This window comes from Ranitomeya variabilis, chromosome 4, assembly GCF_051348905.1.
Source record: "Ranitomeya variabilis isolate aRanVar5 chromosome 4, aRanVar5.hap1, whole genome shotgun sequence".
Taxonomy (NCBI): domain Eukaryota; kingdom Metazoa; phylum Chordata; class Amphibia; order Anura; family Dendrobatidae; genus Ranitomeya; species Ranitomeya variabilis.
Window position 1 is genome coordinate 236,296,493 of NC_135235.1, and position 18,437 is coordinate 236,314,929.

Consider the following 18,437-nt stretch of genomic DNA (forward strand, 5'->3'; position numbering starts at 1 on the left):
CACAAGCAGGTCGCCCCCACTAAAAGGGGTCCCGCAACAAGCAGGTCGCCTCCCCAAACCCAACCATAAGCAGGTCACCCTCACTAAAAGGGGTCCCCCGCACGCAGGTCGCCCCCAAATCACACCACAGGGGTCCCACCATAGGGGTCACCCCAATAGCCAGCAGCAGGTCTCCCACCCCAAACAAGTCACCCCATAAGCAGGTCACCCCTAAATCCCACCACAGGGGTCCCCCCAATTGCCAGCAGCAGGTCCCCCCCCACAAGCAGGTCACCCCCCACTAAAATGGGTCACCCCCAATAGCATGCAGCAGGTCGCCCCCCCACAAGCAGGTCAGGGGTCCCCCAATAACCTGCAGCCCCCCTCACACAAGCAGGTCGCCTACCACAGAAGTCCACCACAACAGCCAGCAGCAGTCCCCCCCCCCCCACAAGATCCCACAATAGCCAGCAGCAGCAGGTCCCCCCAAAAGCCCACCGCAGTGGTCCCCCACAATAGCCAGCAGCAGCGGAGCCTCCCAAAATCCCACCGCAGGGGTCCCCCACAATAGCCAGCAGCAGCGGAGCCTCCCAAAATCCCACCGCAGGGGTCCCCCACAATAGCCAGCAGCAGCGGAGCCCCCCAAAATCCCACCGCAGGGGTCCCCCACAATAGCCAGCAGCAGCGGAGCCCACCAAAACCCCACCACAGGGGTCCCCCACAATAGCCAGCAGCAGCGGAGCCCACCAAAACCCCACCACAGCAGTCCCCCACAATAGCCAGCAGCAGCGGAGCCCCCCAAAATCCCACCGCAGGGATCCCCCACAATAGCCAGCAGCAGCAGAGCCCCCCAAAATCCTACTGCAGGGGTCCCCCACAATAGCCAGCAGCAGCGGAGCCCCCCAAAATCCTACCACAGCGGTCCCCCACAATAGCCAGCAGCAGCGGAGCCCCCAAAAATCCCACCACAGGGGTCCCCCACAATAGCCAGCAGCAGCGGAGCCCCCCAAAATCCTACCACAGCGGTCCCCCACAATAGCCAGCAGCAGCGGAGCCCACCAAAATCCCACCACAGGGGTCCCCCACAATAGCCAGCAGCAGCGGAGGCCCCCCACAATAGCCAGCAGCAGCGGAGCCTCCCAAAATCCCACCGCAGGGGTCCCCCACAATAGCCAGCAGCAGCGGAGCCTCCCAAAATCCCACCGCAGGGGTCCCCCACAATAGCCAGCAGCAGCGGAGCCCACCAAAACCCCACCACAGGGGTCCCCCACAATAGCCAGCAGCAGCGGAGCCCCCCAAAACCACACAGCAGCGGTCCCCCACAATAGCCAGCAGCAGCGGAGCCCCTCAAAATCCCACCGCAGGGATCCCCCACAATAGCCAGCAGCAGCGGAGCCCACCAAAATCCCACCACAGGGGTCCCCCACAATAGCCAGCAGCAGCGGAGCCCACCAAAACCCCACCACAGCGGTCCCCCACAATAGCCAGCAGCAGCGGAGCCCCCAAAAATCCCACCACAGGGGTCCCCCACAATAGCCAGCAGCAGCGGAGCCCCCCAAAATCCTACCACAGCAGTCCCCCACAATAGCCAGCAGCAGCGGAGCCCACCAAAACCCCACCACAGCGGTCCCCCACAATAGCCAGCAGCAGCGGAGCCCCCCAAAATCCCACCGCAGGGATCCCCCACAATAGCCAGCAGCAGCAGAGCCCCCCAAAATCCTACTGCAGGGGTCCCCCACAATAGCCAGCAGCAGCGGAGCCCCCCAAAATCCCACCGCAGGGATCCCCCACAATAGCCAGCAGCAGCGGAGCCCACCAAAATCCTACTGCAGGGGTCCCCCACAATAGCCAGCAGCAGCAGAGCCCCCCCAAACCGCAGGGATCCCCCACAATAGCCAGCAGCAGCGGAGCCCCCCAAAATCCCACCACAGAGATCCCCCACACAGACAAGTAGGTCGACCACCACAGGGCCTCCCCCCAATAGCGAATAGCGATCGGCAAGTAGCATTTTTCACCCTGAAACCACTGACCTCCATGGCGTCCACAAGCTGTCATGCTGCTTTCCTTTGCCGCCTTGGAGAACACGCCCCCCTCTCGGTAGGACACGCCCCCGGAAATGACGTCACACCTGGAAGGAGCCCATACACTCTAGCATTTACCCTAATAATATAATAAGGTGACGTCACACCTCTTCCTTATTTGGTCAGAGCACGGGGCGGCTTCCGTTTTGAGGCTTCTTATTGGATGGAACATTACAGTGAATCCTGTGATTGGCTTTCCGGGTCCCGGCCCCCAGACCGTACCATTCTAACTACGCGGTGGGTGCTGCTGACTCGTCTCGTACAGAGCTAAGGAAACCACCGCCGGTGATGACCCGTTGTGATGTCAGCGCCGCCCGGAGTCAGAGCCTGGAAAACGCGCAGAAATCTATAAGCTACGACCTCCCCCTCTATGACGCCGTAGTGGATCAGTCCAGACACTTCCGCTGTCAGGCGCCTCCTGATTGGCTGCTGCGGTGTTAGCGGTGACGTTGTATCCTCTGCGCTCCTGTCCTGTGCTGACACTGCGGCTGAGTGCAGGTGATCGGTGCAGCCGCAGCTCCTCCCCGGCACCCGGTGTGTGGGGGGCAGTGACGGTCAGGGGACCCCGATGTCAGGAAGCTCCAGCCCCTCCCCCATCACCGCCCTTTCTGCTCCACCAATAGGGAGCAGCGTTACATGCGGGGCCCCTCCTCTGAGCGGAGAGCGCTGGGAGCCCAGACAGGTGGTCACTGACAGAGGAACATGCAGCAGCTGCCGAGGGTCCTGAGGAGCCGCTCCTGTGCGGGGTGAGTGCCCCAAATGCCCTCCTGTACAGAAAAGTGCCCCTGACAGTGACTGACAGCTGCCCCATGTGCTGCCCCCTGCCCACCGCCATAGGGACCCTGCAATAAACACAAGGTCTGCTGGTAGTGCCGCCTCCTGCAGTGCTCTCATTACCAGTGTTACCTCCCGCGGTGCCCTCATTACCAGTGTTACCTCCTGCAGTGCCCTCATTACCAGTGCCGCCTCCTGCAGTGCCCTCATTACCAGTGTTACCTCCCGCGGTGTCCTCATTACCAGTGTTACCTCCTGCAGTGCCCTCATTACCAGTGCCGCCTCCCGCGGTGCCCTCATTACCAGTGTTACCTCCCGCGGTGTCCTCATTACCAGTGTTACCTCCTGCAGTGCCCTCATTACCAGTGCCGCCTCCCGCGGTGCCCTCATTACCAGTGTTACCTCCCGCGGTGCCCTCGTTACCAGTGTTACCTCCTGCAGTGCCCTCATTACCAGTGTTACCTCCTGCAGTGCTCTCATTACCAGTGTTACCTCCCGTGGTGTCCTCATTACCAGTGCCGCCTCCTGCAGTGCCCTCATTACCAGTGCCGCCTCCCGCGGTGCCCTCATTACCAGTGTTACCTCCCGCGGTGCCCTCATTACCAGTGCCGCCTCCCGCGGTGCCCTCGTTACCAGTGTTACCTCCTGCAGTGCCCTCATTACCAGTGTTACCTCCTGCAGTGCTCTCATTACCAGTGTTACCTCCCGCGGTGTCCTCATTACCAGTGTTACCTCCTGCAGTGCCCTCGTTACCAGTGCCGCCTCCTGCAGTGCTCTCATTACCAGTGTTACCTCCCGCGGTGTCCTCATTACCAGTGTTACCTCCTGCAGTGCCCTCATTACCAGTGCCGCCTCCTGCAGTGCCCTCATTACCAGTGTTACCTCCCGCGGTGCCCTCATTACCAGTGCCGCCTCCCGCGGTGCCCTCGTTACCAGTGTTACCTCCTGCAGTGCCCTCATTACCAGTGTTACCTCCTGCAGTGCTCTCATTACCAGTGTTACTTCCCGCGGTATCCTCATTACCAGTGTTACCTTCCGCGGTGCCCGCATTACCAGTGTTACTTCCCGCGGTATCCGCGGTGCCCTCATTACCAGTGTTACCTCCCGCGGTGCCCGCATTACCAGTGTTACCTCCCGCAGTGCCCTCATTACCAGTGTTACCTCCCGCGGTGCCCTCATTACCAGTGTTACCTCCCGCGGTGCCTTCATTACCAGTGTTACCTCCCGCAGTGCCCTTATTACCAGTGTTACCTCCCGCGGTACCCTCGTTTCCAGTGTTACCTCCCGCAGTGCCCTTATTACCAGTGTTACCTCCCGCGGTACCCTCGTTACCAGTGCCGCCTCCTGCAGTGCCCTCATTACCAGTGTTACCTCCCGCGGTGCCCTCGTTACCAGTGTTACCTCCCGCGGTATCCTCATTACCAGTGTTACCTCCCGCGGCGCCCTCGTTACCAGTGTTACCTCCCGCGGCGCCCTCATTACCAGTGCCGCCCCGTGTTCTGCCAGCTTCTGGTACAATGATGTGCCATACTGTCAGTGCCACCCCTTTTGTGACTTCTGTTCTGGTAAGGTTACACCATGTACTGGGGACGTGCGATCAATGTAATCTAAACTCACTGTGTTCTACCAGTGACCCCACAGCCAGTCCTCAGTATTCCGTGCCCGCACTGCCAGCATCACCCCCCATGACGCAAACCATGACCATCATATTAGCGTGGACGCTCCAATCATCCCAGCACACATGTATGCAATGGGTCGGAGAGACGAGCCGCAGGGCGACGAGTCAGGCGTGGTGACATCCACATGCCCGATCTCTGTACCTGCCTTTGGTGATAGTCCGACCCCCATATTTATCAGTATGTGCCCACGTGGTGGATTCTCAGCAGCAGATTATAGGAGCAGCACGGTGGATGAGATTCCTCACAATTACATCCACCTGCAGCAATGAAAGTCTGCAGTGAAAATCACCTGCTGACCAGAAATCTGCTGCCTTTTGGTGCTGCAGATTTTGCTAAAGAAGTTCCGCAGCAGATGGGGCACGTGTGAACATAACAACAGGCTTTATAAAAAATGAAGTGCTGCCCCATTCATATGGGATTCGGGGCTCTATGCACACCCTGGAGAGATGACTGGATGCTGTGATTTTTTTTTTTTGCTCTCGCCATCTTTGACCTCGGCAGTTTTTCTTTTGCCATCAGATATTCTGAATATTTTTATTACTCGCTGATTTGTTGGGGGGTCCCAGATCCGGGATCCTAACCTGTGTCCATTCGGTTTCAGGCTGAGCTGGCATCACTGTGCGGCCGCCGAAGTGAAGAATGAACCAATCCTGGAGTTTAAACATGGCAGCCCCGAGAGAGCGGCTCTGCAGACAGTAAGAATCTGCTTCTGTTACTTTAAGGCTTTTCTGGTTCCAGTAAAAACGGTTGAAGGGGTCTTTGCTTTGGACAATCCCTTGTTGTCCCCCAACAAGCTGATCCCAGGGTGTCCTGCTGCTGAGACCCCAGCTATAATGTATAGGAGACCCTAGCAGCAAGCGTGCAATTCCCCTACAGCACTCCTACAGGTACGACACAGTATTGCACAGATCCCACTATAATCAGTGGTCGGTCTGTAGTGCACAAGGTCCTCCAGAAAGACATTCGTCTAGATTTTGGGAAAAATTTATAATTTTTTTTAAACCAGGCAAACCATTGAATAGTCCTGCAATCTGCTAATATTTATTTCCTCACTGTTAAGATCTCCGATTTCTGACACCGGATTGCACACATTTTGTTGGGAGAAGTCTCCTTTAATTATTAGCTTCTGTCCTTGTTATCGGGTCAGGTGAATTGTTTCCAGCCACACAGGTCAATAATTAACTAAAGGTTTTACGGTGTGACGCCTCATCAGCTGCATTTATAGTCTGGGGTCTTGTCCTACAAAGATGTCGGGGGGTGTCCTGTGCGCACTTGATTTTTATACTGTTCTTGTACAACTAGGCGCTTGAGGATCTTAAAGGCAAAACGGAAGAAATCCCCTGTGTTGTGGGGGGAGAAGAGGTGTGGACGAAGGATGTCCGGTACCAGCGCTCGGTAAGATCTTCCATTGAGGAACCAGAAGAGGAAGATTTTAATCTGTTGCAAATAATGATGGAAACTACATCCCTGTGTGGTCTGACTTTTGGGACCCACACAAGTGTCTGTGTGCATGCGCAATTGTTGCTCTATTCATTGCCTGTGGGGCTCCATACTCAGTTTTTTCTGGCAATCCCATAAGCAATGACTGGAGCGCGGTGGGCAGCCGTCTGGCTTCCCGCTCCGTTTTGACATGGGATTATTCCTCGTTCTGACCATGGTTGAGGGTCCTAGTGTTGGGAGGCCAACCCAAGGATCAGTAAATGATGTATCCTATAGATCGGCGATTGGTTTCATTGGACGTGTTCAATTCTGAAATTAGCTTTAAACACAATGGAGAAGAAATTAGAAACCAAAATCTCGTAATGCCAAGTTCTCTCCTAAAATAAGTATTTTTCGTTTCAGCCTTTCCACCATTCGCACAAAGTGGCCAAATACTGTTACGCAGACGCGGTGAGTGCGGCTCGGGTTGTCGCTGCTGCAGAATAGGAAGAAATATATATATATATTTTTTTAAATATTTCTGCTCCTTGAGAATAACGATCGGGGTTTGTGTCGCAGGAACTGCTGAATCGAGGCATCAACGCCGCCTTGTCTGCACGGAGGGAGTGGGACCTGAAGCCGGTGGAAGATCGAGCGCAGATCTTCTTCAAAGCCGCGGATCTCCTTAGTGGCCCCAGGAGAGCGGAGATTCTGGCTAAGACCATGATCGGACAGGTAAAAAAAGTATTCAATCTGAGATGATGGCGAATGAAGACGTCTGCAACGCCTTATTGCTGGCTCCATCCCCATAGAGGTCAGTAAGGCCCGACGTAACGTCTGCTCCCCCTCTCTTATTTCTTGCCCTTTTTTCTAGTAAAGTGATGATTTCTGGATACTTTTGACCTTCAGATCAGAATGCTGAGGTCATATTGAGCTTATTCCTCCTTTCCTTGATTAAAAACCTAATTATTGAAATTAATCACAGAAAAAAAAACAACTTTTTCAAATCTCACTTCCATCAGCACCTACATCAGTATCTCTGTCCTGCCTTCGTGGCCATACATGATCGATGTGGATTTGGATCCACACCTCATCCATGACGTTGCACCTCACAGACCGGTCTCAGTGGTGCAGTCTCAGGCTTTGGCCATGTAACTGCAGTCTCGTAAAAAGAAAGTGAGATGATAAATGCAGAGAAATTCAACCTCGTGATAAGTTAACATTTCTCTTTTAGGGTAAGACAGTCATCCAGGCCGAAATCGACGCTGCTGCCGAACTTATTGACTTTTTCCGCTTCAATGCGAAATATGCCCTGCAGTTGCAACACGAGCAACCGATCAGTGTGCCGATCAGCACTAACACCATGGTGTATCGGGGCCTGGAGGTAAGGGCAAGACACTGGTGGACAGAGAAAAGGCATACGACCATCAGAGACCTTAAAACTTGAAATTCTTCCTTGTCTTCCTCAGGGGTTTATCGCTGCAGTCTCTCCATTTAACTTCACGGCTATTGGGGGGAACCTGGCTGGCGCCCCGGCCTTGATGGTGAGTGTAAAGCTCCTGAGTGGTTTGTGTCAAATATAAAATCAAAGGAAAGTAGTGCAAACGTTTCGCCACTTCCTTGGCTCCAGCAGGCGTCCAGTCCTGATATTATCCTTCCCATGAATGATGCATTGTTACAGTGGGGCAGTATTGTTATTTAGTACCATAGTAAAGCCGGAAATTCATAAAATAAGCAGCGCACGCAGTGTGCTCCAATATATTACTCTGATATTTCGGCATTAATATTGCGCTCCTTTCTCTATACACCATGACCAGTCACAACTCCTATTAGTTTTGCATCCAACTAATAAAACCAAATGGCTGAGCCATGTAGATACAATCGATCAGACTTTTTGTAACAGGCGTAGGTGACTGTTTCCAATAGCCACAGATTGCCGTAATTCAGACATCAATTTTTCACTTCCAGGAAGGTTTCTCGGAGTACCGTCGCCCGTCAGAAAACGCGCCCCCGATCCTCTTCCTTCATGTTATTTCTGTCTGCCGTGCTCCTCGCAGCTGGTTCAGCTCCTGTTACTTGCACATATTTCTTCGGTGTTTCATCTCCGCAACTTGCGATGGGAATGTCTTTCCTGTCCAGATAAATACAGGTTAGATTGTGATCGCGGAGAAGGCGGCTGGGAATAAAGCTCAGGTGTCATGTCACCTGCACAATAGTTGTGGGTAGGAATGATCTGCAGGTGCAGGTTCTCGCGTCTGCAGAGCGTCGATCACTAGTGATGTTCGAGTACGGCGGTCGGATCCTTTGATGGATGCCACAATGTATAATCAGCGCTTCAAGGCTCGGGTGCTCGTCATTATTTCTGACATTTACAGGGTTTTTCACTTTTCTGCCGTTTGATCTTTTTGCCACCGGTCGCCTGAATTTTCCTCCTCCTATATGAAATAATTCCCCATCTTTCCAGTATACGACGCGTTTCAGTTCCACATCAGCAAATAATTTCCGTTTACAGGCTGCAAACACATCCGGACCCGAGAGGTTGTCACAATTGTATAACGTCCAGAAGTCTTGTCCAGTGAAGAGAAATGATCACCACCGATCCATAAACTAGGTGGTAACGTCTGCGGGAAAAAAACGCAGCATTTATGCTACATGTGAATATGGCCTAACCGAGTGGAGCAGAAGCCTCTTGTGTCCTAGACTGCTGGTTTATGGCTTACCTACACTGATACATTGTAACAGCTCAGCAGCTGTGCATAAAGGAAAGCGATCATCAGAAAATTACCAATTATTTTACCGGCCTGGTGACGGGGAGCGCCGCTGTTCAGGGAAACATCTTAACATAGGGCTCTATCATCAGAATGTCCTTTTATTCTCGGGGGTCTGCAGGGGTCCCTTGGCCACATTACAGGTCTGTTATGATGCTACATTGTCATGGATCTTTTACTGATCATCCTTTCTTCTTCTTCCAGGGTAACGTGGTTCTGTGGAAGCCCAGCGATACCGCCATACTGTCCAATTATGCCGTGTATAAAATCCTCCGAGAGGCCGGGCTCCCTCCTAACATCATACAGTTTGTGCCGGCGGAAGGCCCGGTGTTTGGCGATACAGTCACCGGCTCAGAGCACCTCAGCGGAATAAACTTCACCGGGAGTATGCCGTAAGTAATGGGCCGCACCAAGAGCGGCAAGGTGGAAGTGCACGACCCCTGCACCATATAGCGGCATGATACTTCTCTTCCGTCCACACAGGGCAGAATCTGCAAGGAAATACGTACGATACATCAGTGCGGAAATCCAAAGAACAAAGTGTTCACTTACATTGCGTTAAAGTGCGCACCAGGCCTAAGGCCATGTTCAGACACGGCGTAAATGCTGCGCTTTTTGTGCAGAAAATCCGCTGTTCTAGCAAAGTGGATGTGATTTCACGAACACTTGTGCTCACTCAGCATTTAACACAGTGCATTTTCGAATGAGAAACTAAAAAAAGACACATAAAAATATAACGCTGCACCAAAAATGCACTAAAAGGAGAAAATGTAGCATAAATGCAATATCCAGAGCAGATCACTACTGCATATTTTGGTGCAAACAGCTGCAGAAAAATAACTGCAGTATTTTTGCACGTGGGAACACGGCCTTATTATCCTTCACCTTGTGGCTCGAGCTCTGCACAGACACTGATCCTGCAAGGTTCGCACATAATGACCCATATACACCAGGGGGAAACATCCAAAATCACACAGCAAAAAATTAAAAGAAAAAAAAAAAGTAACGAGATGGGACAAAACATTCATTCTTTATGTTGCGTGTTTTTAGTTTTTTTTTATATGTTTGTTCAGAACCTTCAGGCATCTGTGGAAACAAATATCGGAGAAGCTGGAGCGTTACCGGACATTCCCACGCTTGGCGGGAGGTGAGGCGACATTCAGCGGACATAGTGAGATAATGTTACGCACGGAAAACTTGGAAAAGCAGCGGAGCGTCTCCCTCTACATCATCTAACATAGCTAATGATTCTCACAGCTGAGGGTTTGTTACAATTGTCTAATCCAGATAATCCCCTATGAGCTCAACAGCCACAGATTTAAGACTGATACATTGTTGCAAATTATCAGAAAAGTAGGTTTGTTTTTAGTTCCATGTAAAACCATAAAATTGAGGGGTCATTGTAGTTGCCCCCATGTCCCGCTCACAGGGTCCTAACACGCCGACCCGAAGAGAACTATTGTCCTCACATTGTGAGGCCGAAATCAGACATCCGTATATCGAAGTCCGAGTACGGACTGCCATGTGCAGAGCCTGGCTTGATCAGAGCGAGGAGCCGAGCGTGGCATGTCACAGCGAGGAACCGAGCGTGGCATGTCAGAGCGAGGAGCCGAGCGTGGCATGTCACAGCGAGGAGCCGAGCGTGGCATGTCACAGCGAGGAGCCGAGCGTGGCATGTCACAGCGAGGAGCCGAGCGTGGCATGTCACAGCGAGGAGCCGAGCGTGGCATGTCACAGCGAGGAGCCGAGCGTGGCATGTCACAGCGAGGAGCCGAGCGTGACTTGTCAGAGCGTGGAGCCGAGCGTGGCATGTCACAGCGAGGAGCCGAGCGTGGCATGTCACAGCGAGGAGCCGAGCGTGGCATGTCACAGCGAGGAGCCGAGCGTGGCTTGTCAGAGCGAGGAGCAAAGCGTGGCATGTCACAGCGAGGAGCAAAGCGTGGCATGTCACAGCGAGGAGCCGAGCGTGGCATGTCACAGCGAGGAGCCGAGCGTGGCATGTCACAGCGAGGAGCCGAGCGTGGCATGTCACAGCGAGGAGCCGAGCGTGGCATGTCACAGCGAGGAGCCGAGCGTGGCATGTCACAGCGAGGAGCCGAGCGTGGCATGTCACAGCGAGGAGCCGAGCGTGGCATGTCACAGCGAGGAGCCGAGCGTGGCATGTCACAGCGAGGAGCCGAGCGTGGCATGTCACAGCGAGGAGCCGAGCGTGGCATGTCACAGCGAGGAGCCGAGCGTGGCATGTCACAGCGAGGAGCCGAGCGTGGCATGTCACAGCGAGGAGCCGAGCGTGGCATGTCACAGCGAGGAGCCGAGCGTGGCATGTCACAGCGAGGAGCCGAGCGTGGCATGTCACAGCGAGGAGCCGAGCGTGGCATGTCACAGCGAGGAGCCGAGCGTGGCATGTCACAGCGAGGAGCCGAGCGTGGCATGTCACAGCGAGGAGCCGAGCGTGGCATGTCAGAGCGAGGAGCCGAGCGTGGCATGTCAGAGCGAGGAGCCGAGCGTGGCATGTCAGAGCGAGGAGCCGAGCGTGGCATGTCAGAGCGAGGAGCCGAGCGTGGCATGTCAGAGCGAGGAGCCGAGCGTGGCATGTCAGAGCGAGGAGCCGAGCGTGGCATGTCAGAGCGAGGAGCCGAGCGTGGCATGTCAGAGCGAGGAGCCGAGCGTGGCATGTCAGAGCGAGGAGCCGAGCGTGGCTTGTCAGAGCGAGGAGCCGAGCGTGGCTTGTCAGAGCGAGGAGCCGAGCGTGGCTTGTCAGAGCGAGGAGCCGAGCGTGGCTTGTCAGAGCGAGGAGCCGAGCGTGGCTTGTCAGAGCGAGGAGCCGAGCGTGGCTTGTCAGAGCGAGGAGCCGAGCGTGGCTTGTCAGAGCGAGGAGCCGAGCGTGGCTTGTCAGAGCGAGGAGCCGAGCGTGGCTTGTCAGAGCGAGGAGCCGAGCGTGGCTTGTCAGAGCGAGGAGCCGAGCGTGGCTTGTCAGAGCGAGGAGCCGAGCGTGGCTTGTCAGAGCGAGGAGCCGAGCGTGGCTTGTCAGAGCGAGGAGCCGAGCGTCGCAAGTCAGAGCGAGGAGCTGAGCGTGGCATGTCAGAGCAAGGAGAATGCATGCTCCTCTGGGAAATTAAATATGCAAAGTGTTTTGTCAGACAGGAGGAGGACTAGAACTCTAGATCGCTGCTTCCCATAGGTGGCGCTGGGGTTCTAGTCCTCCTCTCTGAAGAGATAATTAGCATATTTAATCTTTGCATTGCTAACAGCCCCCATCTCTGAGCTTCCAACATCCCAGTGAGGTAACAGCGAGGGAGCAATTAGTATTAACCACAGTCACAGCATTACATTTGGCTTTATTCCCTATGCAGAATGTGGAGGAAAAAACTTCCACTTCGTACACAAGTCGGCGGAGGTGGCAAGCGTGGTGAACGGCGTGCTCCGCTCGGCCTTCGAGTACAGCGGTCAGAAGTGCTCGGCCTGCTCCCGGCTCTACGCTCCGGACTCTCTGTGGCCCCAGATCAAAGCTCGGCTGCTGGAGGAGCACGGCAAGATCAAAGTGGGGAACGTGAGTGCAGATTCCACCGCTGTAAGGACGGAGCTCAGCGGTGTCTGATGGGATTAGCGGCTGCGCTGGGCCTCGGCTAATACCTGCTGCACCGCCCGCCTCTTATCCTGTCAGGGAGGACGAGAAAGCGGAGCGTTGGGGAGCGCGGCAGAACTTACTGTAAGCAGCCGCTAACCCCGTCCGGTAATTGAATCGAGGCGTCCGTTCCTTGTCAGGTGGGACGTGTCACTTCACAAGCCGGAGGTTGTGCGAGGATTTAGCCCGTGTTCCCGCTCAGCTTTCTCATCCATGACAAGCACTTAGGAGATTTGGGTAACAAATGAACGAATGTTGGATCCTGATATTCTCTGATCCTGGATTCTCTGCTTTAATTCCCAGCCTGTAGATGACTTCAGCACCTTCATGTCTGCCGTCATTGATGAAAAGGTAAGTACCGGCTTCCTTCTCCAGGATCGGGCTATCATTGCACCGGGGCCGGTAATCCAACATCAATAAGACTTGATAATTACTGGGTTATTGGAAAGTGATAGAAAAGCATAAACAGGCGGAGACCCAGAAGGAGATGTTGTTCTATAGGAGTGTTAGGCCATGTGCACACGTTCAGTATTTTTCGCTATAAAAACGTGATAAAAACGCGAAAAAAACGCTAACATATGCCTCCTATTATTTACAAGGTATTCCGCATTTTTTGTGCAAATGTTGCGATTTTTTCCGCGAAAAAATCGCATAGCGGAAAAAAAAGCAACATGTTCATTAAAATGCGGAATTGCAGGGGATTCCGCACACCTAGGAGTGCATTGATCTGCTTACTTCCCGCACGGGGCTGTGCCCACGATGCGGGAAGTAAGCAGATTATGTGCGGTTGGTACCCAGGGTGGAGGAGAGGAGACTCTCCTCCACACACTGGGCACCATATAATTGGTAAAAAAATAAGAATTAAAATAAAAAATAGTCCTATACTCACCCTCTGATGGCCCCCGAAGTGTTCCCGCCTCTGTGCTGCACGCTGGCTTCGGTTCCTGTAGCTGGTGTGCGGTGAAGGACCTTGCCGAATGACGTCACTGTCCTGTGATTGGCCGAGACCGCTCACGTGACCGTGACGTCATGGAAGGCCCTGCGCGCACACATCAGCTATACGGAACGGACGCCGGTGAGGAGATCTGATGTCTGCGGGTGAGTATAAGCATTTTTTTTATTTTTTTTATTATTTTTAAACGTTCTATCTTTTACTATAGATGCTGCAAAAGCAGCATCTATAGTAACAAGTTGGTCACACTTGTCAAACGCTATGTTTGACAAGTGTGACCAACTTGTCAGTCAGTTTTCCAAGCGATGCTACAGATCGCTTGGAAAACTTTAGCATTCTGCAAGCTAATTACGCTTGCAGAATGCTAAAAAAACGCAAAAAAACCGGGAAAAAAACGCAAAAAAAAAAAATGCGGATTTCTTGCAGAAAATTTCCGGTTTTTTTCAGGAAATTTCTGCAAGAAATCCGCAACGTGTGCACATACCCTTACAGTCTGATGAATGCATTGTAGATATAGAGAGTGTGTATATACACCGCTTGGTACAGAAGTAATATACAGCACTGTCACTACCCTGCCTCCTTCCCCTTAGTCATTCAGACGGATCCAGGGCTGGATAAATCACGCTCGGGAGTCTCCCGATCTCACCATCCTGGCCGGGGGAAAGTGCGACGACAGAGTTGGATACTTTGTGGAACCCACGATTATCGAGAGCAAAGATCCGAAGGAGAAAATCATGTCGGAGGTAACGGGTCCCACTAATTACCGTACATAAAATCTCACTAATTGTAGGACGCCCCACCAATTGTAGGACGCCCCGCCAGTTGTATTACGTCCATACTTATCAATACCAGAATGCAATGAGACACACAAGCAATGTCATACACTGATGCCATGATGATTGTCCATGGGCCGAGCACCACCGTCCATTAGTATCCTATAGCCCCGTATTAACTACACTCATTCTAATTTTTCCTGCAGGAAATCTTTGGACCGGTGTTAACTGTTTACATCTATCCAGAGAATAAGTACAAAGAGGTTCTGCAGCTGATTGACAACACGTCCCCGTACGGCCTCACGGGGGCAGTGTTTGCCCAGGATAAGTACGTACTTGCTGTGTGGTTACGAGTCTTGTATCCACCGCTACTCGTAGTGCAGAATACGGAGGGAAGGCAGCCGCAGAGAGACTTTCATTGCCCAATACAGCCTCTTATATCCATCATCATCCAGAGCTCTCTACTTTCCTGATAACTCGTCTCTTATCTGCAGTAAATGACTTTATTACTGAGTCCAGTTAATATTACACCTCTCCAGCATTGATTACAGATGTGATAGTCTTATCTGACCTGCAGACAATGGATGCACAGCTCAGGGTGAAGCTGGATGTTTAGAGACGCCGGCCCCCCACATAAAGCCCCCATACACCTTAGATGGCAGTGGGCTGAACGATATTACGGCTGGCATCTGTCTCGTCTGACTCCGCCATGTCTGTATATGCTCTGCCGCTGGTACACATCCCTCGCAGAGCCTTATCTCTAGAGAACAGTCCAATCCCACCTTACCACAGAAGCTCCGCCGATCACTTCCATTGAAAACGTAACAATGTATGAGATTTGTGTAAATATTGACAACTTCATGATACACGTGGATGAACAGTTTCACACGTAAGGGTACTGTCACACAGTGCCATTTTGATCGCTACGACGGCACGATTCGTGACGTCGCAGCGTCGTATGATTATCGCTCCAGCGTCGTAGACTGCGGTCACACGTTGCAATCACGGCGCTGGAGTGATGCCGAAGTCCCCGGGTAACCAGGGTAAACATCGGGTTACTAAGCGCAGGGCCGCGCTTAGTAACCCGATGTTTACCCTGGTTACCAGCGTAAACGTAAAAAAACAAACAGTACATACTCACATTCCGGTGTCTGTCCCCCGGCGTTCTGCTTCTCTCCACTGTGTAAGCACCATAGCCGGAAAGCACAGCGGTGACGTCAGACGTCACCGCTGTGCTCGCTTTCCGGCCGGCAGGCGCTCACAGTGCAGAGAAGCTGAGACGCTGGAGGACAGACACCGGAATGTGAGTATGTACTGTTTGTTTTTTTTACGTTTACGCTGGTAACCAGGGTAAACATCGGGTTACTAAGCGCGGCCCTGCGCTTAGTTACCCGATGTTTACCCTGGTTACAAGCGAACACATCGCTGGATCGCTGTCACACACAACGATCCAGCGATGTCAGCGGGTGATCAAGCGACGAAAGAAAGTTCCAAACGATCTGCTACGACGTACGATTCTCAGCAGGATCCCTGATCGCTGCTGCGTGTCAGACACTGCGATATCGTCACGATATCGCTAGAACGTCACGAATCGTACCGTCGTAGCGATCAAAATTGCACTGTGTGACAGTACCCTAAGTTATTTTCACATATGAGAAGGGCCAGTGTGTTTTTTCAATGTGCAAGACTCTTGGCTGATACACTTTGCCTACACTGATACATTGTAGCAAACTATCCGAAGAGAGAGGAGCTCCAAGCATTTCATGTTGCAGTCTTTGTGGCTTCTGATTTTCTTTCTTCAGTAAAATCATATTATAATTGCACATAGGATCGTGGTGCAGGAGGCGACCGCAGCGCTGAGAAACGCAGCCGGAAACTTCTACATCAATGATAAGTCCACGGGGGCAGTGGTGGCTCAGCAGCCTTTTGGGGGATCACGTGGATCGGGTGAGTACATGGTCCCCTAATGTAGTAAATCTATATGGATTGTTGTAAAAGGGTCATATGAGTATGACGGTGGTCCGAGGACAGAGAATCATTAATCCAGCGACACGGATGACTCATAGGAGCCCAAAGACCAATGAGGGGGCTTGTGGCAGAATAGTGAGTGCAGCTCTGGAGTATAATACAGGAGGTAACTCAGGATCAGTAATGTAATGTATGTACACAGTGACTGCACCAGCAGAATAGTGAGTGCAGCTCTGGGGTATAATACAGGAGGTAACTCAGGATCAGTAATGTATGTACACAGTGACTGCACCAGCAGAATAGTGAGTGCAGCTCTGGGGTATAATACAGGAGGTAACTCAGGATCAGTAATGTATGTACACAGTGACTGCACCAGCAGAATAGTGAGTGCAGCTCTGGAGTATAATACAGGATATATGTAAATAAGCAGTTATGATCTATGGGTTGGATACTGATTCAGCTTCCTATGACCCACATGTACATGGCCATATAGAGGGGTTAGGAGGGCTGGTGCCACTGATTCCCTTTTTCTGCAGGTTAAAGTATGACCTAGACATGACCATGTTCCTTATTTTTCTGTAAATCACTTTGCCCTAAATAACTTTACTCTCTTAACAGGAACGAATGACAAACCCGGGGGTCCTCACTACGTTCTGCGCTGGACGTCACCGCAGGTCATTAAAGAAACCCACGTCCCTCTAACTGAATGGAAGTACCCCTACATGCAGTGAGGCCCATGTTCACACGTCAGCTGGAATTTCCTCTAATACTGGAGACTGATGAACAATATTTTAATATATGTTTTATAAATTTTAGGAAACTATTTTTATCTAAAATCTGCTTTTATCAGAAATGAAAAAAAAAAAAACTTGAAATCTGAGACAAGATATATAATGAAAGTTCACACTGAAACAATGGAGTGAATAGTCTGTCCGCCTCCCCGAGCGGTAGGTTTACATCTGTGGATACGGCATGGCAGGGATTTATGACACTTGTGTCAAAGTCTCCATTGTTGCATAACGGAATGTAATGAGACTTTTCCAACTTTGGATGTGAGTGAAGAAGAATACCAGGACCTGTCTGGCGTTCCTGTGCAGTTATATTGGTGAAGTCTGCTCCCTGTGGCCGTCCTCTGCTCCCACCAGTCTATCGTTCAGCTCTCCATACAATAGTTCTATAACTTCTGTTACAATATTAATGTCATGGTCGCCAGTGTCACCAAATGAAGAAGAGTTGGTTTTCTCAGCACAGATCTATTTGCAGTAGAAGTCTGGAGCTCTGCCCCTGATAGTTTCTATAGAGGAAAGGTCACAGGTGGAGTTCGACAAATCCATGGCGCGTCACAGCAGCGTCGTTAGATTGATTTGTCTTTAGTGGAAATTTGTGTACCGGGATTGAGAACGCCAGCAGCCGACCACAGCCATAAGTCGGCCATTAAATAGGAGCGATTGTATATTTGTAACTGTGCGTATTATAGCAAGTGAAGAGATCAGTGTGAGAGTCCGCTGAAGCCACAGTGGCCGATGTACAGCAAATTACTGTCACAACATAGAATAAAAATCATACCTAAAATTCACTTATTTGGCGGATACCATAATGGCCTGCAGATGAGTGGGGGTCCAGGTCCTAAGACCCCCAGCAATCGCTCGATACATCCCAAAACAGTATGAAGCTCAGCAGACAGGAGTGCACACACAGCGCGGTACGGTATCAGGATAAAGCATTCCCAATATGGACAGACAATCATGAATGAAGAAAGATGGGAAAATGTCAAACACTGGAGTGTATCGCTCATTACATCTGCTAATTACTATGTGACCAGTAGATGGCAGCGGTATCAGACCCATCACCGTGTTATGGTACTGATCATCGGGGTGATTACTTCGGGTGTAAAACAAAAAAAAATAAAGTATTAAAACTGGAAACTAGCGTAATAATTATTACAATAAAACTCTGCATTTTACACTTTGCTTCCTTTTATTTTCTTTACACATTGGCTAAATTATCACTTAACACAAGGACTCATCCAGACGTATACGAAGGTCACCAGTGTTTTGTCAGGGTTAGCGTTTACCAGCAGTGTATTAAACATATGGATAAATCACAAAACGCCTCCTATCCTTTATAATGTTACTCACAGACCATGGACTTGTATTGTACTGCTCATCCGTGATACTGGAAAAATGGACATGTGGTCTCCAGTAATGTACAGTGGGGGAAATTATTTGATCCCTTGCTGATTTTGTAAATTTGCCCACTGGCAGACATGAACAGTCTATAATTTTAAGGGTAGGTTAATTTTAATGTTGAGAGATAGAATATAAAAAATAAAATCCAGAAAATCACATTGTATAAATTATATAAATGTATTTGGATTTTGCAGTGAGAAATAAGTATTTGATCCCCTACCAACCATTAA

General features: G+C 51.3%; 1 protein-coding gene across 1 annotated transcript; it reads left to right on the forward strand.

Moving 5' to 3' along the window:
- Positions 1-2,289: 2,289 nt before the first annotated feature.
- ALDH4A1 (aldehyde dehydrogenase 4 family member A1) lies at positions 2,290-17,981 on the forward strand. Its single transcript, XM_077260338.1, has 15 exons — positions 2,290-2,806; positions 5,115-5,208; positions 5,816-5,908; positions 6,356-6,403; positions 6,512-6,667; positions 7,167-7,316; positions 7,402-7,476; positions 8,905-9,092; positions 9,774-9,847; positions 12,054-12,250; positions 12,629-12,676; positions 13,868-14,020; positions 14,257-14,378; positions 15,879-15,997; positions 16,637-17,981. The coding sequence occupies exons 1-15, from the start codon at positions 2,763-2,765 to the stop codon at positions 16,747-16,749; spliced, it is 1,674 nt and encodes a 557-aa protein (XP_077116453.1). The 5' UTR covers positions 2,290-2,762; the 3' UTR covers positions 16,750-17,981.
- Positions 17,982-18,437: the final 456 nt, after the last annotated feature.